The sequence below is a fragment of the Xyrauchen texanus genome, chromosome 47, assembly GCF_025860055.1.
Source record: "Xyrauchen texanus isolate HMW12.3.18 chromosome 47, RBS_HiC_50CHRs, whole genome shotgun sequence".
Taxonomy (NCBI): Eukaryota; Metazoa; Chordata; class Actinopteri; order Cypriniformes; family Catostomidae; genus Xyrauchen; species Xyrauchen texanus.
Genome location: NC_068322.1, coordinates 1,097,853 through 1,121,701, shown reverse-complemented (window position 1 = coordinate 1,121,701; position 23,849 = coordinate 1,097,853). Strand labels below are relative to the sequence as shown.

The following is a 23,849-nucleotide window of genomic DNA, read 5'->3' as shown; positions in this document are numbered from 1 at the left end:
AATCTCAGTTGCCTCTGCTTCTGAGACGGTCAATCGCGCATCTTATCACGTGACTCGTTGTGCATGACACCGCGGAGACTCACAGCATGTGGAGGCTCATGCTACTCTCCACGATCCACACACAACTCACCACACGCCCCATTGAGAGAACCACTAATCACCACCACGAGGAGGTTACCCCATGTGACTCTACACTCCCTAGCAACTGGGCCAATTTGGTTACCCCATGTGACTCTACCCTCCCTAGCAACCGGGCCAATTTGGTTACCCCATGTGACTCTACCCTCCCTAGCAACCGGGCCAATTTGGTTACCCCATGTGACTCTACCCTCCCTAGCAACTGGGCCAATTTGGTTACCCCATGTGACTCTACCCTCCCTAGCAACTGGGCCAATTTGGTTACCCCATGTGACTCTACCCTCCCTAGCAACCGGGCCAATTTGGTTACCCCATGTGACTCTACCCTCCCTAGCAACTGGGCCAATTTGGTTACCCCATGTGACTCTACCCTCCCTAGCAACCGGGCCAATTTGGTTACCCCATGTGACTCTACCCTCCCTAGCAACTGGGCCAATTTGGTTACCCCATGTGACTCTACCCTCCCTAGCAACCGGGCCAATTTGGTTACCCCATGTGACTCTACCCTCCCTAGCAACTGGGCCAATTTGGTTACCCCATGTGACTCTACCCTCCCTAGCAACCGGGCCAATTTGGTTACCCCATGTGACTCTACCCTCCCTAGCAACCGGGCCAATTTGGTTACCCCATGTGACTCTACCCTCCCTAGCAACCGGGCCAATTTGGTTACCCCATGTGACTCTACCCTCCCTAGCAACCGGGCCAATTTGGTTACCCCATGTGACTCTACCCTCCCTAGCAACCGGGCCAATTTGGTTACCCCACGTGACTCTACCCTCCCTAGCAACCGGCCAATTTAGTTACCCCATGTGACTCTACCCTCCCTAGCAACCGGCCAATTTGGTTACCCCATGTGACTCTACCCTCCCTATTAGACCTGAATGGAGTCACTCAGCACTCGCTCTGTGACACAGTTTTTTTGGGGACATTTTTACACTATTTTGTGTACACAGAGTATTATAGGAACTGAGGTTGAAATATCAAAGTTCCCCCAACCATACACACCTATGGCAAAATGCAAGCCATTGGCATTAACACAGACAAAGTGATAGAAAAAAAAGCGGGTAAAAAAAATAAAAATAAATACATAAATGTCCCGAAGGTCACACAAGGGTTAACTCAATAATGGAGAAGAGATATTTCAACCTGTACACTTTATTGGGCTATACACCGACAAAGGACACAATTCAGCTTTTGAGGAACAACAAAACTGTTCATTACAGTACAATGCAAACCCTAGTGCATATAGGCTTCAAGTTAGTTAGGCCTAACCCCAAAACCCCAGAGTCAGTTTAAAAAATAATAACAAATGAAAAGGGGATATATCAAAGCGTGACAGAGTTCACGGTTCCCCTAAATATACAGTAAAGAGCAAATAAACAGATAAAACCAATAAAACTAGATGCAATAATGGATAATTCATATAGAGTATTTTAGACAGAATCGACACAAATCTTTGCAAACTAAAGCAAACGTGAGCTCTAAAATGTAAATGTTGCAATTATAACAAACTGAGACGTGCGTCTTCAATTCCAAAGCCAAACCATGCGCACCACTTCTAAAAGTTCATACTCCATAGCAGAATTTACCCAGCATGCCTTTATACCATTCAGTACAATTCAGTTTTTTCTTTGTCTCCAACACATCTTTTTGACCTACAAATACAAAAGCACATTTCAAATAATTACAGTACACAAGTCCAACAAACCTCAATCAAGCGAATACATACAATAGTGCGCGTGCACACACGCACGCACACGCACGCACGCACACACACACACACACACACACACACATACACACCTCAACAGTTTAACTGGGGATGATTTCAGTGGAATATTTGAGATGTCACGAATGGGTAAAACAGAGAAACAGTTTGATGACTGGAATACATATTAGTGAACAAGTCATAAAGTCTCATCGGAGACGATGCATTGAACACACATGACAAACCCATTCAAAGTCACTTCACTACACACCATAACCACAATCACCAACAACACACACCTGTAGAACCCCATCACTGCCCCCCACCACCTTCCACAGACAATTCAACACATATTCAGCATCATTCACTTTATATACAACATCAAGCTGAAGAATCGTTTTCACATAAAACAAAACGTTCACTCTTACAAAAGGTGGACTAAATGTCATTCATTTTCAAGGGTGCGAAATTGTGAACTGCTTAACTACAGTAAAGCATTAGTCTTGACAATATTGCACAATAAACAAAGACATAAATAAATAAATAAACTTTAGTTTAAACAACATTAGAGAGAAATCCTGGTGATGGACCAAATTTAACCACAAAAAGAAAACTAAACCGTTTTGTTTATCCTTTACTAGGGACATATGACAAACGCATATATACACATACAATGTATGTTATGCTGTAATGGTTCCCATCACAAATACTGTCTAGCCCTTTCAAAAGCGTTTAACCCAACAAGAAATGTAGTTAGCATTATCAGCAGGCCCATTAATAGGCTTTATGTAGCTCAAAGTCTCTCTGAACCGGAGACTGAGGCTTGTCTGATCATGCTACAAACTTCATCACTAGGTTGGTATATTTTCACCTCACCGTTGTTCCTCACAAACCTCTACTAGACTTCATCTAACACCGCTATATTCTTAGCACTCATAACAACAATGTGTAACAACACAAACCCATTATTTTCATCAACAACAAAAAAATCGAAACAAAAATCGTATGAAATGACATTGTTGAAACACGGTAGAAAAATATTTCCTGTTGCTTGTTTGCACATGTTCAGGTGGACTAAATGTGGCTTGAGAGCCATTACACAAAATACACTTCACAGAAGCGTCAGCAGAGGGCAGTCACTTCATTTCAGGAGGAAAAAAACAAACCATGAGCTCCGTCTTTGCACATCTTCACTTCCTGTTTCTTAACATGAAGGAGATGCACGATCAGTAAAGGTAAAACATGCAGGACAAATAAAAACAATAGTGTGGATGAAAGAATAGTGAAAAGGTATTTTAGGAACACTACAAACATTCGAAGAGCTAGAGTACTAATGAATACAGCGTCGATGGTTTCACCTTTGAGCTTATATTGTTTTCGGTCTGCCAAAGCAAATCCATCCAAACAGAAATATTCAGGAGTATACAGCTACAGACTGGATATTCAGTCTTACGAATTCTTAACACATTTTATGCGAGCCAAAAAGCATCCAATCAGATGCTAGCAATTATACTCCAAGGGGAAAGTCCCTGAAAGCAAGTTTAGATATGACCTCCTTAAAGTTTGTCAACTTTACAAAGATTACTCTCTTATGCAAAATAAATGAGAAAGTAATGACGTATGGTTTACAGCAATTGATTTCAGTGCCCAGTAGTACCTCTAACGCTTGGAAAATGTGGCAATTGCTTTCCAGATGAAGGTTTCAAGTATTAGTACTGCATCTTAAACTGGGAATAAAACAGAGAGCATAGAAAGAAAAATGGCATAATTGGCTAAAATGTTCATGCCAATCATTTGAGGCGCTGGGTGACATTAGCAAGCGCTACAGCAAACGCTTGCACAGCCGAGAAGGGGTACTGAAAGTCCAGGATGTATGCATTTCCATCGATCCTTCCAAACTGCATCACCTAGACAGATAGGTGGGATAGGTTAAAAGTTTGCAAGTGTATACTGATGAATAACAAACAGCATCTAAAGCTGGATTAGCAGTAGACATCTTGCATACCTGTCTCCCCTCAAGCTCAATCTGGAAGTTCTTTGCTGATTCCTGCGTGACTCTCCCTCCAAAGTCCAGCTGGTAGACCTGAGTGGCTTCATTCCAAAGAGGCTGTTTGTTGGCCATAATGTAGACAAAGCCCTGGCTGCCGAGGCCACGGTCCTCTTTCTCATTAGCCTTGCGACTTTTGATTTCATCTAGATCGCAACCTCCAGCTCGTAAGTTCCTTTTTGCCTTCCAGCTTTTTTTACTGCTCTGGCTCTGGTTCATCAGCTCATCTCCACCGATGAAGAGCTCTGGCTCGCTCTCTGAGCTGTCCTGGAACTCGTTCGTTGTGGCCTTGCTTTGCTTTTTGGCTTTCAGCTGCTCTTTCTGGCCTTTGGGTTTCTTCTTGTCTCGTCCACCCAACCTTGGACTGGAGATGAGGGAGTTGAAGTCGCCAAGGGCACGGCCCTCTTTTTTGGACTTATTGCCTCCCTCTGTGATTGCTGGAACATTGGCTTCATCTGCTCTACTGTTGTCCAACCGCTTTCGGTTCTTCTTGCCAAACCGGTCTGCTCGTTGGGGAACTGGGCTTTCGTTCAGTGAAAGCACTTCTTGAAAGCCCTCCCCAGCCTCTGCGATGGCCTCTGGAGGACTGACTACACTCTGGGGGTCTGGTGGGGGTGAAGGCAGAGGGGGTGGTTGAGGGGGAGGAGAGATAACAGGCTTATCTAGCATGTGGGAGGCCTTTGGTGGAAGGGTCGGGGGAGGACCTGAGGGGCTTGGCATGGGTGGAGACGGATTGTAAGTTCCCCATGGATGAAGAGGAATCGAAGTCACAGGGAGATTGGAACAAGAAGCTGGCCCAGGGTACATTGGTGGAAGGGGGCAGCAAGCAAGGTTGGGCAAATTGGGTGGAAAACCAGGTGGCAAGACCATTGCCTGGTCTTGCTGGGAAAAGGAAAGTGGAGCAACCACTTCTTTGGGCGAGGAGGGATGTAGAGATGCTTGTACGGGCTGAAGGTGTGGACCACTGTACGCTGCACTTGGTGGGTAGGGCAGAGCAATCTGATAAGCTCCTGGTGTTTGGAAAGTTGTGGCGTTAGGACTTGTTGGAGATTTAGGTGAGAGGACAAATGAAAGATGGGAAATGTCCAGATGCTGTGCTGGGCTAAGGATGAGTGAGGGAGGTTTGTGGGATGCAGGAGGTCCAGAGGTGGACAGAGTCACTGTACGCTCTTGAGGAACCCAAATTTCTTCAGTAGCAGATGGATCCCATTGATACGGTGGTGGCCGTTTGACTGTCAAACTCATTACCTCTGTATTAAGAGCCATTTGCCTCAGAGACTGATTGAGAGCCTCATCCTCTGTAAAGGCAGAGTTGATATAGTCAGCCCTTTCCCTGTTTCCACCTCCACTAGTTACCCCACTGCTGCCATCCATACTTAGCAGATTATAGGAGGATTGGGAAGGCAGAGGCGAGGCACTGTTAGAGTGCACTATAACTGTGCTGTGAGGTGCACAACCCCCAGTTGTTGGGAAATCTTGCCTAATGATTGTTCCACCAGCTATTCCATTACTTCCACTGCTAGTGGCCCCACCACTAACACTACTGTTACTACTGCACTGGTTGCATGTATAAAGATCTGTTGGTCCTCTCTGCTGGTAGGAAGCAGACAAAGTACTGGCTTTGGCCTTCGAGGGGAGTGTCCTCTGGGGATCCAGCATCTGAGAAACCTTCAGCGCAGCTTCTCGACTGTTCCGCCTCATGGTAGCATGAATCAGGCTGCTGTCGAGTCTCTGCCCAGGGCTCCGCCCTGCTGCAACCTGATTGGCTGTGTCAGGGTAAGGGGGTGGGTCCCCACTGGGTATAGAGTACCTTGGCACAGTGAGACGGTTCAATGTGGCTGAGGCATAGGGCAGCTGCACCTTCCCCTCTGCAGTAGATGATGATGTTGAGACCCTGAGGGTGGCAGAGCTTCCTGGGCCCTGCAGTGTGTAAACATTCTGGTTGCAAACAAGTCGCATACGGGGACGGCACACCTCCTCCACATTACCACTACTGTCAAAGGTGGTGATGCGTTCATAGCCCAGCGGTGTTGGGTACTGAGCCGCCTGCACACCCGGTGGATACAAGGTCAAATCCCCTTTCTTTATACAAACTTCCCCTGAGGGTGGTATGCTAAAGCTTCCCCCAGCTACTCCAGAGGTGGAACTTGCAGAGGAAGCTGCTGCAGTTGCCACTGCAGCGGCAACTGTGCCAGGATAGGGAGGGGGAGGGTTCATTTTGCTTAATTCAAGGGGAGCAGTGAAAACTACAGCATCACCCTCAGCCAATTGTGGGGCAGAACGAGTAGTCTTAATCTTAAGCAGGAGCTCATGCTCCCCTCGTTCTGTACTGTTCTCTCCTTTAGGAGGAGGAACTGGTATTGTGCTCTGAATGAAGGGGCATGATGGTTGACCTGAGGGCAATGGTGGAACAGGGATTTGCATCTGATGCTGCTGTTGCAACTGCTGCTGCATTTGCTGGTGCTGTTGCTGTAGCTGCATTTGCATTTGTAGATGCTGCTGTTGGATTTGATGCTGAAGTTGCTGCTGCATTTGCTGTTGTTGCTGCATCTGTTGGATCTGGTGCTGCATGTGTTGCTGCTGCTGAATCTGCTGATGCTGCAACATCTGTTGCTGCTGAAGTTGATATTGTTGAAGCTGTTGCTGTAGATGTTGTTGCAGCTGTTGTTGATGTTGCTGCTGCTGTGATTGCTGTTGTTGCTGCTGTTGATGTTGGGATGTTGGATGCTGGGGAACTAAAAGTCGTCCAACTTCCAAACCTCCAAAGATCACCTGGCCAGGACTAGAGTACCTGGCAGGAACAGTGTACTGTGTGGTGAGCACAGTGTCTTGTTGTCCTTGGTCAGCCACCCCAGGTGGTGCCACCGTTGATGTTGGATTAGACAATACATCCAAATGGACGTTTTGATTGGCTAGTAGGGATTGGACCAGGCCAATGCTTTGGGTTGGAGACATGGCTTGGGCAGGACTGTGTATGGGGGCAATTGGTATGTTGACAGTGCAAGGTGGATTATCTTCAGTGATTCCTGATGCTCCTGTGACAGGCAGATCATCCTCATCCTCACTGAAGATGTTCAGTACTGAACATAGGTAGGTTTATGTAGTCTACAGAGATCTTCCTCACCTCAGGGAGGTAGATGGTCATCTGTCTGGGCTGGAGGTGAAGCAGACTTGTCTTGTAGATAACTAGTGATAGAGGGGATATGGATGAAATAAAACAGAATGATACCGTTGAAGTCAGAAGTTTACATACATTTAGGTTTAAGTCATTAAAACTCATTTTTTTAACCACTCCACAGATTTCAGGGTCAGGAGTTTACATACACCAAGTTAACAGTGCCATTAAAGAGCAACATGCAGGTTGGACACCCCTATATAGCATAGTGTATGTTGATGATAAAACAACTAGATTTTCTGAACTGGAGTAATATATATTTAGCCATTAACGATATTTTGAGATAAATTGTGATAAAATAACTTCCGCGTCTATAAAGCACTAACCGGAAGTGACGATGGGCTGAGGAGTCTGGTCAAGTTCAAGCTCAGGTTACAATGGATGCTGAATGAAGAAACCGAGTTCTCCGGTGTGGACGAACATGCCTATGATGGCCCACAGGCCTATAATTATGAGCAAATTAAGAGTTAAAATAATTAAAAGTAAGACTTACTCTGCTAAGTCCTCGTTTTCGTTGCACAGAATGTCTGCTAACGTTAGCACTTTGTCCTCCAGTCCAGCCCGCGCCAAAATCCGGTGTACACTTTGACGGTGGACTTGATTCCATCGAGTGCACCGAGGGAACAGCATCAGTAATCAGCCTCACGTGGTCCTTACTCCGAAATCCCATCTGAGACGCTCAACAAATCTCCAGGTCGATAATTCTCGGAGTGAAATGTGCGCCACAAACGACCGAGTGTGTGGTAACAGACACGGCAGTGAAGTCTGCTCTCTTCACCTGCACAAAACGCACTCAAGACCGAAAAGCCTTGTTTTTTCTAGAAGGAAAATGATGGACACGATGTCCTGACAGGCTGGAATTGCAGCAACCAGCACAAACACAATAATTTACCATTATGGCTTCTCTAAAACTTTCTGTCTCTCACTACTGCTCTAACTACATCAACACCCACAATGAGAGAGCAGCTGACCATGAGCTCTTTTGTTTGCCTCAGCCCTACGTCATATGACGCGTTGATAGCGGGAAAGGCGTATTCCAGAGCCTAGCACATTTTCATCAAAATCTCTACATCAAATGAGATTTCATTAGTAATTTCTACATATGTGTTTTTAAAAGACCTCTGCAGACAATATAAAGTATTAATTCAGTTATAAATTCAACCTGCATGTTGCTCTTTAAGCAGCTTGGAAAATTCCAGAAAATTATGTCAAGCCTTTAGGCAATAAGACAGTTAGCTTCTGATAGGAGTTGTACTGAATTGGAGGTGTACCTGTGGATGTATTTTAAGGCCTACCTTCAAACTCAGTGCCTCTTTGTTTGACATCATGGGAAAACCTAATAAATCAGCCAAGACCTCAGAAAAACAATTGTGGACCTCTACAAGCCTGGTTCATCCTTGGGAGCAATTTCCAAACACCTGAAGGTGCCACGTTCATCTGTACAAACAATAGTATGCAAGTATAAACACCATGTGACCACACAGCCATCATACCGCTCAGGAAGGAGATGCTTTCGGTCTCATAGAGATGAATGTAGTTTGCAAAGTGCAAATCAATCCCAGAACAACAGCAAAGAACCTTGTGAAGATACTGGAGGAAACAGGTGGACGAGTATCTAGATCCACAGTAAAACCAGTCCTATATAGATATATAAATGCTGATCAGCAAGGAAGAAGCCACTGCTCCAAAACCACCATAAAAAAGCCAGACTACAGTTTGCAAGTGCACATGGGGACAAAGATCTGACTTTTTTGGAGAAATGTCCTCTGGCCTGATGAAACAAAAATTTAACTCTTTGGGCATAATGGCCATTGTTATGTTTTGCAAGCCGAAGAACACCATCCCAACCATAAAGAACACAACAGATGGCACCATGAGGAAGGAACATTATGTGGAGATATTGATGCAACATCCCAAGACATCAGAATCAGGAAGTTAAAGCTCAGTCACAAATGGGTCTTCCAAACGGACAATGACCCCAAGCATACCTCCAAAGTTGAGCCAAAATGGCTTTAGGACAACAAAGTCAAGGTATTGGAGTGGCATCACAAAGCCCTGACCTCAATCCTCAGTTACACCAGTTCTGTCTGGAGGAATGGGACAAAATTCCAGCAACTTATTGTGAGAAGCTTGTGGAAGGAAACCCAAAACATTTGACCCAAGTTAAACAATTTAAAGGCAATGCTATGAAATACTAACAAAGTGTATGTAAACTTCTGACTTCAACTGTAAGTAGGTGTGGCAGGGCAGAGGGTGGGGCCGGGTCGTGATCCTACGCACCCGGTCCCGTATTAGGCTAATCAAGCCGATCACGACCCGGCCCTGCCCTCCGCCCTGCCACAGTAGGTTATTGAAATAAAAGAAAACCCTTGACCATCTGAATAGAGCCTCAGAACAAACATTAAATAAACTGGAATTGCATCACTGGAAAATTGTATTACCTGCACCAAGATTTGTTGGCAAATATGCTGTTAGTCCTACTATTTTGAACTTTGTTCCCCATATGTTGGACGTAACTTGCGCAAGATAATTGTGCTAAAATGCAAGAAGACAAATCCTAATTAGAGAGAAACATTCAGTGTTTATACAGTCATCTGACAGTCATCTATATATAGATCTTTTAACATTGTTACTTCTACCATTTATATGTAACAATGCAGGTAGTACCTGTGTGATGTCATCTAGAGGGAACTCTCGGCGAGTCAGACTTGGAGAGCCGATGGAGGGTTTGCGAATGGGTAACCGTGGTGATCGGGATATTTCCTGTGTGGTTCGGGAGAGCTTGGGGGACTTACGGGGATCTATATTTATCCTGTTGGTAAAGGGACACACTAAGTCTCTACAGAGAAGGTAGCAAATGAAGAAAAGAGTTCAAGGTGAGTTTGTAATTGCATGCAGTCTAAAATTGCACCAGAAATTTACAAAACAATGTGGATTCTCAGGTTGAAATCTGTAAGTGTCCGTACCTGGGAAGTTTGGGAGACTTGCTCCCTCTGGAAATCTTTGGGGATTTCTTTCCCACCCAATCATCATTCAGCTCAATGTCACTAGAATCTGAACAATTGCAGCTGTCAATCATGGAGGGAATGAAGTTGTTCCCATAAACTTCATCTGTGATATGGAAATAAGTTGAGCTAATAAGTAACAAGAACAACAAGATGTGTGCCATTTTTGGTAATGTTGGTCAACATATCAAGTTTCCAGACCCACCCATTTTCCCATCTGTCTTTGGGTCCATGATGACAAATTCAGGGCGGAGCTTGCTAATCCTGCGGCCTTTCAGAATAGGGACAAGCCCCCCCAAATACTCCAGGTACAAGGTGTAGCACGGACCGCCAACCTCAGGGTTGTCCTCGGTGCGCTTCATAGTGCAGTGTAGACGTTCATTACCTGATGTCGGGTAACTCACAAAGTCTCGCATGTTGTTGGGATCTGGGATGGGGGGCTAGGGGAAGAAAGGGTTTATTTGAAATACAGAATATCCTACACAAACTGTTTACTCAGAAAGAAAGCTTTGCTCAGCAGAAGCAGGCAAAATAAAGGGATCTGAAGTCTTCTACCTTTATGGTCGGGGCGAAGGCAGAGGACACGTATGTGCTTAAGCGCGAGGGCATGTTCAGCTTGGCTACATCCTTCTCCTCGTGAACGGCACTTGCGATGACCTGCTGACACAGCAGCTGCAGACTGGTCACCCTGTGTTCCACGCGAACCACGTACAGAGCTGGGCCGCAAGCGAGGAAAAGGCGAGAATCCCGATGACCCCAGCACAGCGTACGGATCGGTCTCTGAATACAGACAAAACCACACGCATATGGCAAATTAATTTAAGTTTCTATATTTATATAGAAACAACCCACCATACCGTCCGTACACTCACCTGAGCAGGTGTTTCCAGTGAGTAAATGTGTTCACCGCTGACATTGTAAAACTTAACAATGGCATTTTGGGTTGCGTGAGCAACAGCAGGGTCAGGGGTCACTCCAAGTCTCTCCATCCCAGCAACAGCCAGCAGGTCACCCTGAGAGCACCACTGCACAACCACATCTGACATAAACACACATAGGCATGAAAACATAAACCTCACGGCATGTTATGTTTGCATGTAGAAAAGCCAAAACAATACGTTTGAAAGGCTTTTATTGGCAAAAACATTCAATTTATGCAAAGAGTCGATATTCACAGTGTTGACCCTTGTTCTTCATAACCTCTGCAATTCCCTCTGGCATGCTGGATATCAGCTTCTGGGCCAAATCCTGACTGATGATCCATTCTTGCCTTATTAGTGCTCGGAGTTGATCACAATTAGTGGGCTTCTGCTTGTCCTCTCGCCTTTTGAGGATTGACCACAGGTTCTCTATGGGATTAAGATCTGGGTAGTTTCTGGCCACGGATCCAAAATGTAAATGTAATGATCTCCGAGCCACATCATTATCACTCTTGTCATGTGACATGCTGCTCCCTCATGCTGGAAAATGCTCAGATCATCCCCAAATTGTTTCTGGATCGTTGGGAGACGTTTTGATACCATTCTTTATTCATGGGAGTGTTTTTGTGCAAGATTGTGAGCGAGCCCACTCCCTGTGATGAAGACCAACCCCACACATGGATGGTCTCAGGATGCTTCACTGTTGGCACAGGACTCATGGTAGCGTTCACCTTTTCTTCTCCGGACTATCGATTCTCCAGATGTCCCAAAGAGTCGAAAGGGGAAATAACTTTGCACCAGTCTTCTGCTGTCCAATCCTTGTACTTCCTGCAGAATTTCAGTCGGTCCTTGATGTTTTTCTTGGAGAGAAGTGCCGTCTTTGCTGCCCTTCTTGACACCAGGCCATTGCCCAAAAGTCTTCACCTCACTGTGGGTGCAGATGCTCTCACACCAACCTGCTGCCAATCTTGAGCTCTGCACTGGTGGTGACACGATTCCATAGAGGAGTCCTCAGGAGGAGACGTCCTGGCACTTGCTGGACACTCTGGGACGTCCTGAAGCCTTCGTCACTGCAGTTGAACCTCTCTCCTTGAAGGTTCTTTCAGGTGCAATATTCTTTGCAGCAATTTCCTTGCACGTGAGCCCATTTTGATGCAAAGTGATGATGGCTGCACGTCTTTTTTTAGAGGTAACCATTGCGAACAAGAGCACAATGATTGGAAGCACTTCTTCCCTCCTTTTATAGCAATCAGTCTGCTCTTATAATCCAATCAGAATGATCGAGTGATGTCACCTGACTAGTGCTCGTCACACATTCCCAGGTGCTGCTGATATGATTAGTGAAATTATGTTAGCTGGTCATTTTTTGCCAGGGCCACGATATGCTAAAACGAGCTGCTGTGATATGCAGAAGAGGACAGCGAACAAACCCGAAATTTTGTCTTTACTGCACTGGCAGAAGTATAACCAAACATGAAAAAATAATATACATTCTCTAAAAGCAAGTCTTAATATCTTATATGTTGCTTCTCAATTAAATGTATCTTCTTTTAAGGATTTTTAGACTATTTTAAATGGAAAACAAGACAAAAACACTTGATAACAACAGGATTATTTGCAGTGAATATTTTACTGAATTAAACCTGATAAAAGTATTAATTGAATGTCATTTAGAGATATTTGGATTGTTAGTAATCACATTAAATACAACCTTTTAACTCGGGGCACAAGCCAAATAATCGGTTAAGAGTGAATGGTTAATCGCCAAACAGTCGAATAATCGTTCGATAAATCGAATAGCAAAATAATCATTAGTTGCAGCCCTAAAGCAAACAATCGCACAATACAATATTAATACAGTACAGATCAAAACAGTGTAAAAATGTGCTATTTACGTTGTGAATTAAAGGCATTATTAACAAAAAAATTTCTGTTTTTGTGCGACACTGAATCTATAGTACTCGGTGAAAACACAACATATTTGATGCACATTTAAAAAGCACAGTAGTATTAATAACTAGATAGGTACATTTCCTGAAGAAAATGTGAGTGGTACTTGCCGTGGCAAAACTCGTCAAATAGAATTTTCTAACTTGTTGCTAAGCACTAAAATAATGGTCTTAGAATGTTGCTATTATGTGTTTTTCATGATGGTGGCAATGTAGGTGTTATTTTTGTGTTGATGTTTGACGTATGACGTTTTTAGCATGTTTTAACACTTTGCTAGGTGATGATAACGTGTTCGCATGATGCTAGCACGTTTTTAGCATGTTTAAGCACTTTGCTAGGCGATGCTAACATGTGCTAGCATGATGCTAACACGTTTTTAACATGTTTTAACACTTCGCTAGGCGATGCTAGCATGTGTTAGCATGATGCTAGCACGTTTTTAACATGTTTTAACACTTCGCTAGGCGATGCTAACATGTGTTAACATGATATTAACAAGTTTAACATGTTTTAACACTTCGCTAGGCAATGCTAACATGTGTTAGCATGATGTTAGCACATTTTTAACATGTTGTATCACTTCGCTAGTTGATGCTAACATGTGTTAGCATGATGTTAACACGTTTATAGCATGTTTTAGCACTTCGCTAGGCGATGCTAACATGTGTTATCATGATGCTAGCATGTTTTTAGCATGTTTTAACACTTCGCTAGTCGATGCTAACATGTGATAGATTGATGCTAGCATGTTTTTAGCACTTCGCTAGTCGATGCTAACATGTGTTAGATTGATGCTAACACGTTTTTAGCATGTTTTAACACTTCGCTAGACAATGCTAACATGTGTTAACATGATGCTAGCACGTTTTTAGCATGTTAAAAAACACTTTGCTAGGCGACGCTAGCATGTATTAGCATGATGTCAGCACGTTTTTAACATGTTTTAACACTTCGATAGGCGATGCTAGCACGTTTTTAAACATGTTTTAACACTTCGCTAGACGATGCTAACATGTGTTAACATGATGCTAACAAGTTTAGCATATTTTAACACTTCGCTAGGCAATGGTAGCATGTGTTAGCATGATGCTAGCACGTTTTTAGCATGTTTTAGCACTTCGCTAGTCGATGCTAGCATGTGTTAGCATGATGCTAGCACATTTTTAGCATGTTTTAGGGTGTGGCTATGAAGATTTTAGGTCATTACTTATTGGCTGCTTGATAATATAAATCCTCTGAGGGAGAGAGAGAGAGAGATGCAGGGCTGACAGGCCCTTTGGTGTCTGTGTGTGTGTGAAAACGTCGGTTGGGATTTAAATTTCTGAACATTCCTCAATGTTAAGTCAATGGGACTTTTTTGGCCGCTTTTTCGTCCACTGTGCGAACATCGTACACCCGATCGCTTAGAAAAGATACAGCACACCTCTCCTCAATGAGCCGCACGATTTGACGCCTCACTCAGGGGTCTGTGACAAAAGCTGCAGGAGGAGTAGCGCGCCAAACTTTGTGTGGAATAATAATAATGCTAGCATGTGTTCTAGTAACTTATATTGATTTCCCCAACCTCTAACAGTGTAATAACAGTCTTCATGCATTTGCATTTTAGTGCCTATAAAGGCTTTTAATGCTACACTTATAAACCACAAACACGCTCAAGTGTCACCTTTGAGGCCAGTGCGTATCAATGTCGGGGAGAGGTCATCATAGCTGCTCATCAGACTGATGTCTCCAGATGTGAAGCAGACCGTCAACAGCGGCTTCAGGCTGTGCACTAGACAAAATGCCAAAAACAAACACTTCTTCAAACAGCTGTCCTGTTTAACATCATTTAAAAGAGGAACAGCGACCCCTATAAATGTAGATGGCTTTTGTGACCGATTGATTATATGGACAATGATGATGATGATGATGATGATGATGAGGGTGCTTTCACACTATCGCTTTAGGTGCAAACCCAAATCCATGTGCATGCCAGTCATATCTACTTACCCTGTGGCGGTGCATAATCGTCCGAGTCGGTGTCACTCTCGCTGCTGTCCTCCATCAGAAAGCTGGGACAATTCCAGGCCATGCTGACAATCCCCTCCGCCTCATGAAGCAGAATATGAGCTAACATCCGCCCGTGACAGTCCATGACGATCACCTGACCGTCTGCAGTGCCAAACAACACCTGGATGACAAAAACAAAACCGCATGTGAGGGAAAGTATAGAGCACTGATCTAAAGATGACAACAGTATGCATGCATGTGTGCAGGTGTGTTACCTGCTGGTCGTCGGGGGTCCATATGCCACAAGTGATCTGACTCTCCAGGTTGATTTCAGAAGACCAGTGGCGCTGACCGCTAACCGATCCCACCAACACGAAACCATCACGGTACGAGATCAGAGCCTGAGTCCCATCGTGAGACCACGTGAAGTCACTCACCTGCACAGGTACGACACATTAAACACTCAACCCCGTCCTATCATGGTGGAGAACAGGCGATACTCTTGCTCTTAACTGTACCTGAGCTCCTCGATCGTTGACCAGCTCTACAGACCAGCGGCCCTCGTACTGGATCCAAACGAAGATCCCGCCATCTGTGTCGCACGTGGCAAGCTTCTGAAAGGGTTCATTCCACCTCACTAACACCACCTGCGGAAGAAACACATACAGAAACCGGTCAAGGTTTGATCCCACAGCACAGGCATGTGTGTGTGTTGCTTTTAGATCAATTAATTTGTACTTCACTTTTTGGTAATACCTTTAAAAACTGCTGTGGCATCTTCAATATTATTTGGTAAATCAATATCAGCCGAAAACATGCACAGATGCACACTTGCTGCCTACGTGCCGACATTGTAGAATGTATCCTGGGCGCACGTTCAGTATGCATTCTATTTCCCGGAATACCGGATACATTTGCCAAAATGTTACAACGAATACAACAATGTTACAAGTATGCAACCGAGCATGCTGCACTGAATACTGCACATCCCACAATGCAATGCGTTAAATTTTACCTTACAATGTTGTAATGTTGAATGTAGTCATATTAATCACTGTTTTTACTTTAGTTAATCTAGTTCATATGTGTGTTTGCGTCTTTTGGTTTTAGTTATTTATTAAAAATATTATTTATATAGTCAAGCCGGTTCTCGCCGCTTCCTTTCCATTGAACTGCTTTACACTGGTGCCGAAAATCTGGGGAGGTGGAGGGATATGCCGTAGTGGAGTTCTCGCCGCTACCATCCACCGCAACGCCATCTGCCGGGGTACAGAGGAGCCCGGCCGCCTGGAAGCGAAGGAACGGCTGCTGACCGGGAGGGGAGAAGAGACTCCCAACCAACCGCCTGGAGTGGTCCGGGCCGCTGCAAGGGGCGGAGGAGTCCCCTACCAGAAGCTGAAACATGGCGCGGCCCGAAACCGCCTACCACGAGCTGGGAGGGGCTCACTGCCGACCGCCTGGAGCAAGAGAACCACTGCCAGGGGCAAGGGAGACCCCTTCAGTTTCCCAAATACACGGTGGGGCGTTCTCTCTCTCCCACTGCCGCATCCGCTGTATTCTATCTCATTAATATGTGCTCATTTACAGAACTGCCGGTTTTCTTAAAGAGACAGTACAGGTTTTAGCACGTGTTCAACAAATCAATATATTGACACATTTTAAGGTATCATTCATGTTGCATGATGGAACTAATAAAGTACCCATCTATACATCTATATCGAATCATACATAGGCTAAATATAATTTCAAGAAACGTGCATTAAAAAAGAAAGCAGTAACAACAAATGTAGGTAACATTTCCTCTATTTTAGCACCACGTGGCCTGAGAGAGACACAGATTACGTACAAAAGTAAGCCAGACAAACACAGACACATCATGAAGAGAGATCACACTGTAGTAAAACAAACAGGGCGTTCTGAAAGTCTCCAAATAGGTGAAAACTGAAGTTCGTAACATGCAGCGGAGAGGTGCTTACTGCTAATGAGGGTGTGTGTTCTCATAACTCATAACCTGACATCTCATTAACCGGCGTCATCGGTCGACTGTCAGGAGGGGAACTTATACAGTGGTGCATGATTCATTTAATACCCCAATGCAGCTCTCTTTAGTGGTGATTCAACCACTAAACTTCAGTCATATTAATACATGAACATATTAACACATTTTTAATTGTTTTATTTTTGTATGTTTGACACAATAATCAATCAAGAATAAGGGATGCATCGCTATATAGCAGCCACCGATATTTATCGGCCGTTCAAGTATCAAATAACTGATTTTTGACACAATAAATAAATAATTATGGACCGATATATCGGCCACTGATTTTTAATAGTCATTCAAGTGTCAAATAACCGATATGGAGAACCGATTTTTTTATTGCTTTATTTCAGATTTTTGACACAATAAATAAATCATTATGGATGTACCGATATATCGGCCACCGATATTTATCGGCTGTTCAAGTGTCAAATAACTGATATGGAGAACCGATTTTTAATTGCTTTATTTCTGATTTATGACACAATAATAAATAAATTCGAGATGTACCGATATATCGGCCACCGATATTTATTGGCCATTCAAGTGTCAAATAACTGATTTTAAATAGTTTAATTTCTGATTTTTGACACAATAAATACATAAATTTTATGCATTTGGCAGACGCTTTTATCCAAAGCGACTTACAGTGCAATTATTACAGGGACAATCCCCCTGGAACAACTTGGAGTTAAGTGCCTTGCTCAAGGACACAATGGTGGTGGCCGTGGGGTTCGAACCAAGGACCTTCTGATTAACAGCCCTGTGCTTTAGCCACTACTCCACCACCACTCCATAAATAAATAAATAAATATGGATGTACCGATATATCGGCCACTGATTTTTAATAGTTATTCAAATATCAAATAACCGATATGGAGAACCAATTTTTAATTGCTTTATTTCTGCTTTTTGACACAATAATATATAAATAATTATGGATGTACCGATATATCGGCCACCGATATTTATTGGCTGTTCAAGTGTCAATTAACAGATATGGAGAACCGATTTGTAATTGTTTTATTTCATGTAATGCATGTTATCAATAGTGTTCTTAATTTCTCACCTCACTATTGTGTCCTCTCAGGTTGAAGTTGATGCGTTGCGGGGTGGTTCTGTCTCTCCGGCAGTGGCTGGAGGTGAACGTCACCCCCACGACCCCTCTGCCATTCCCCGTGGCCAGCCACCCCTCCTCATAGTATCGCTTCCTGCAGACGGGCTTCTCCTTCTCGCTCCTGGGCACTCGACCTTTCCACGACAGGCATAGGATGTTGGAGTCGCTGCAAAGGACGGGGCCATGTTCTACCGCCGCAAACATACCTGCCTGGGGCTCCACGGGTGATTGAACGTAAATCCACTCAGTCACCCTGCTCACCGGTGGGTCCTTGGGGTCCAGGTGTGAGCGACTGCCAGTTCACGAACACTTTCGGCGCAAATACATCCAAAGAACTGCATAAAACTTCTCACAAGGCACATGAATTATGTCACGCTGACAACCGTAAATAGAACAGTGCCTTTCAAAAGAATATTTCAGGTGCGTTCGCTTTGGACTTCAGCTGTACGTCCGCGCAACGAGGCCAAAAATGTCTGGTCACGGAAAACCCTCTCCAGCTTTACGTTCAAAACGTATCCTCATGACATCATGTCGCCCGGTGCGCAGTTCACTGTGATGTCATCGCCAGATGGAACGCTTCTCTCCGCGTGCTCATCGCTGCAGCGCACGGACGGGACTCTCCTGCAGGTCAGCTGCTCGAACGCGGGAGTGCTTTGCCTGTGATGTCATCGCATCAGAGGAGCCACCGGCCAATCAGCATTGGGTATTCCTTTAAGGGGAACCAGAAATGCATAATAAACACAATCAATGATTCAGAATTTATTTCTTATGTCCAAATTGACGCTGAAAATATTAGCATTAAAATTGTGACAAAAAAAAAAGAAGTAGTCCCCTACAGTAGTGACTCGCCTCAATCCGGGAGGCTGAGACTGTCAGCATCTCATCACATGGCTTATTGAATGCGTTACCGCGGATACGAAGCGCGTGTGGAGGCTTCACGCTATTCTCCGCGGCATCCACGCACAACTCGCCCCAAGCCCCACCGAGAGCGAGAACCACATTATAGCGACCACTAGGAGGTTACCCCATGTGACTCTACCCTCCCTAGCAACCTAGCGGGCCAATTTGGTTGCCAAGGAGACCTGGCTGGAGTCACTCAGCACGCCCTGGATTCAAACTCACGACTCCAGTTGTGGTAGTCACCATATTTACTCGCTATTAAGGGACTACTTCAGTAATTTAATTACAGTTACTTCTGTTTACAGTTATAATTACTTTATGTAATTGCGTTAAATTATACGTTTTCTAATTCAACGCTGCCCCTTTAAATTCTTTGGCCAGTTCATGAATAATTTATTGCATTTTATATGATTTTTTTTAAATAATTAAAAGAACAGTTTCATGTACATCCATGGGTCTTAGTAATTAGTAATAAGTAATGTAGTTACTTTTCAGACGGAGTAATTAGTAATCTAATTACACTGTATAAGATGTAATAAGTATTTAGTAATTAATTACTTTTTTAGAATAAACCCAACACTGAGCATCTAATTATTGTGTTAGACATACAATTATAGCCAAATAAATAACGAATATTAGACAACGACTCCTCGTTTAAGACATTTACACATCTTGAACAAAATCCAGGTCACTTCATATTCAGTTTTGAGAAGGATCCCACTATTATTAGATTTTGACAGGCTAAATATTACTTTAGCACACACAAAAAAACAGTTTACACAATGGCAAAGACATTTTATAGATTATAAAACTCAAACAAAGAACCTTCAATATGTGTTTGTAAGGTCACTTCTCAGAGAAACTGCGATTCTACAGGCAATAAAGACAAATACGTATATAATATGTCTAATAAACCTCATTAAATAAACGTCCTTCCTGATGTGTTGCTAGTCTCCTCATTTGTGTCTGTGGCTTTTGTTAGCTCCGGAGCTACACTCACTTCACTCGCTCCTCATTGTTTTTTTCACTATATATTGCAATAACAGGATGCGCCTGATAAACGGAACCGGACTGCAGATGATAATGAAACCCACCCGAACCCGAACCCGTCCAGAGCTTTACCTGTGTGTGTAGATGTCCGATGAGTGTGTTTTAAGCGCTGATGACTGTGATTTTTATGCTCTCTGTCCGGGCCGCTGCGCTGAGTCACGTGACTGGCACCATATCGTTTTTTCCTCCAGCGCTTTATTTTGATTTCGCAACATGGTAAAGAGCTAGCTTAATGCTACATAATAAAATACGATTTTAATTGTCTAAATAAGCTTGTAAATACTTAAATAAATAATTAAATACATGATTAAATCGTTAAAAAAATATATAAAATAATAATAAACCAATTCCTTGTATTTCATTGCAGCATTATCTTATTAAAGGTACACTCCGTCATTTTTTCTTCATAAATTTCTTTTTTTTTACAATTATCCTAAAGAAATAAAGGTAACACTTTGAAGCCCATGTTTATAATGCATTTTAAAGGCATTATACATCATTCATAATCAGTGTTGGGTAAGTTACTCTTACTAACTATTAATTACATCTTCTACAGTGTAATTAGATTACTGTACTAATCAACGTTGAACAGATGAACAATAGAAGGATAGATATGAAACTGTTTTCAAATAAATAAAATAAAATAAATTGGACGAAGAATTTAAAGGGCTGGCGTTAATTTAGAAAACATATTTTAACATTAGATGTTAAATTTCGATTTTAAATTCACTATTTTTTTATATAGAACTGTTCTATAGTCTATACAGTATTTAATGCAATTAGTAACTGTAATTAAATTACTGAAAACTTCAGAGTAATACCTTACGAGGGCCTGGAGAATCTCAGCTAGTGTTGAAGCTGACTATCACACCTGGAGTCGTGAGTTTGTATCCAGGACGTGCTGAGTGACTCCAGCCAAGTCTCCTTAGCAACCAAATTGGCCCGGTTGCTAGGGAGGGTAGAGTCACATGGGGTAACCTCCTCGTGGTCACTATAATGTGGTTCTCGCTCTCGGTGGGGCGTGTGGTGAGTTGTGTATGGATGCTGCGGAGAATAGCGTGAAGCCACCACATGCACTAAGTCTCCACGGTAACGCGCTCAACAAGTCACGTGATAAGATGCGCGGATTGACGGAGGCAACTGAGATTCATCTTCCATCACCTGGATTAAGGCGCGTCACTACGCCACCACGAGGACTTGGAGCGCATTGGGGATTGGCGTTACAAATTGGGGCGAAAAAGGGAGGGAAAGTAATCCCTTAATCTAATTTAATGAAAAAGTAATTTAAATACAGTAATTCAATAATTAGTAATGCATTACACCCAACACTGCTCATAATACACCTTATAATAAATTAGAAATTTTTATAAATAATTATAACTACAGTTGGTATTGAGTTGGTATCGCCAACTAGACAGCAAAGTCACGTGGTACCTGTTACTTTTCTCAGCGCTGGCCAGAATGGGCCAATCGCAGTCGTTTATCACTACTTAAGGAGGATTTTTATAAATGCTTTTATAGATAATGCTGAGGCGGATTTACATTCACAGGTATGAATCTTTACAATTATCAGTTCTTATTAAAAATAACTATCCAGTGTAAAATGTCCCCAAAAGAATAAACGTTCTTAGATTTAAATGCGGATGCATGAAGGATTCGGTGTTCAGAGCGTCAAGCGCCCCCTGCAGGATTAAAACACAAGAGTCAGTGGCTGACAACATGTGTAATGTTGGTCCGTTACCCACTCAAAACTTTGGTATGAATTTAGAAAGCATGATATTTATATCACATGTGGAGTCAGTGAACATGTTAAAGGCTAATACAAATTAACAGTTGTTTTATATGGTGACAAGCATTACAGATAACCAGGTACATTTCTGAAATTATTTTTCTGTATGTTTTATATGATACAGAGTATGCAATAATATTATTTTTTATTTCTCTATTCATTACTTTGAACTGTTATTACGCATTGTGTAATGTGTTCCTAATACTGGCGGACGCACATTTGGTCCCCCTCCCTGTTCAAATCAAATCTACGACATTTAATTATACTGTTGTCATTACATTTATTTCCACCTACAATAAACACAAAAATCATCCAGTATCGTTCTGCAGCTATTGTTGTGAAATAAACGTCAGGCATTAAATGTGTAAATAATTTGGCCTTATTGTGTTAGAGTAAAGTAAAAACTTTATTTATGCGTCAACCCTCTGGTTGTGTAGCCGCTTCTGCAGCAGGGACACTGTGACGCACTTCCGTGTTGTTTGAGTCGCTTCCGCTTCCGTCCGTCCGTCAGGCAGGCAAAAAACATGGCGGCCCCCTTGGTTCGTGTCCTGTCAAGGATCATTCATGGACACGTTTTACCGGTACTCACATCAATTATATACATCCTTTAGTGTGAGCGAGTTTGTTAAAACTATCAAGTGCAAGTAGTGTCTTGTTCTCTGTCTTTAAATGTGTTATTTATCTTCTGTTCTGTAACGCAGGCTGCAGCACTTCAGCACCACACAGTCTGTCCCCGGTCAGTTTCACACACACAACTTTGAATACAGCCATGATCAGGTCAATGTCACACGTGTGATTAGGGATTTAACATAGTGTAGGGTCTTAATTATTTCATTAACATATTGTAAAATCCTTTGTCAGGTTAAAATGCGTTTTAATGTGTGTTATGATATGATGCTGTTTGTCTGCAGATGGACTGTCCGTGTGTGTCCTGCAGCTTTCATCCACACAGACTCTGTGTCCGCATCTCCTTCATCTGCTGTGAGTATCTGATGTTAAAGCATTTATGATCAGCCTGTTTGCACATTATTATTATTATTATTATAACTATTGAACACTTGTCATTAAATCCCGTTCTAATTGTTCCCGGTCAAATGTGACCGGAAATAATAAACGTGTATTTCTTTTCATGTTTATGAAAAATTAAATCATGTAAAAGCACTTTTTTTATTTCCTCATGTATTTACCTCTATAATCTTGAATATTGACTTGTGAATATTTTCTCAAGTACTATATAGTATTATATACCGTTTGAAAGTGTAAAGTCTCAAGAATCAAACTGACCAGTGAAATATATAAAGTATAAACTCTAGAGAGAAACTCATTATTCATTATTCGCTGGTGAACAAACAATGATTTCTAGATTTTCACAAGTTCTGCATTGAGATATAAAATATATTTAAACATGATCAAAGATTACTTTAGTCAAAGTTGAACATTTAGTTTGAGGTTATTTATGTCAGTTTTTACACACCTGAAATGAGGAAAACAAGTAAATAAACTCATTTATTCCTAGTTTTAACAAGATCAGTGAGTGTGTGTGTCATTGTGTGAGTGTGTGTGTCATTGTGTGTGAGAGAGTGTGTGTGTCATTGTGTGTGAGAGAGTGTGTGTGAGTGTGTGAGAGAGTGTGAGTGTGTGTGTGAGAGTGTGAGTGTGTTTGTGTGAGAGAGTGTGAGTGTGTTTGTGTGAGAGAGAGTGTGAGTGTGTGTGAGATAGTGTGTGTGTGAGAGAGTGTGTGCGTGTGAGAGAGAGTGTGAGTGTGTGTGTCATTGTGTGAGTGTGTGTGTCATTGTGTGTGAGAGAGTGTGTGTGTGTGTGTGTGTGTGTGAGAGAGAGTGTGTGTGTGTGTGAGAGAGAGTGTGAGTGTGTGTGAGATAGTGTGTGTGAGAGAGTGTGAGTGTGTTTGTGTGAGAGAGTGAGTGTGTGTGTATGTGAGTGTGTGTGTCATTGTGTGAGTGTGTGTGTCATTGTGTGTGAGAGAGTGTGTGTGTGTGTGTGTGTGTGTGAGAGAGAGTGT

The 23,849-nt window shown here is 42.8% G+C and overlaps 2 protein-coding genes across 2 annotated transcripts in view; one reads left to right on the top strand and one right to left on the bottom strand.

The window, feature by feature from the left end:
- Positions 1–1,289: 1,289 nt before the first annotated feature.
- tulp4a (TUB like protein 4a) lies at positions 1,290–20,199 on the bottom strand. The gene is given in 15 exon segments (XM_052120711.1): positions 1,290–3,753; positions 3,852–6,968; positions 6,970–7,079; positions 9,510–9,603; positions 9,736–9,880; positions 10,035–10,179; positions 10,279–10,513; positions 10,629–10,853; positions 10,946–11,112; positions 14,607–14,714; positions 14,933–15,113; positions 15,208–15,369; positions 15,451–15,579; positions 18,043–18,799; positions 20,113–20,199. Coding segments are annotated over 14 exon segments (5,187 nt in total). The 5' UTR covers positions 18,295–18,799; positions 20,113–20,199; the 3' UTR covers positions 1,290–3,636.
- A 2,100-nt stretch (positions 20,200–22,299) lies between these two features.
- The window catches only part of mrps10 (mitochondrial ribosomal protein S10), a 4,684-nt gene continuing 3,134 nt past the window's right edge, over positions 22,300–23,849 (top strand). Inside the window, exons 1-3 of the mRNA XM_052120755.1 lie at positions 22,300–22,410; positions 22,531–22,565; positions 22,741–22,810. Of these exons, the coding sequence (XP_051976715.1) occupies positions 22,354–22,410; positions 22,531–22,565; positions 22,741–22,810 (162 nt within the window). The 5' untranslated portion in view covers positions 22,300–22,353. The remainder of the gene's footprint in view (positions 22,411–22,530; positions 22,566–22,740; positions 22,811–23,849) is intronic.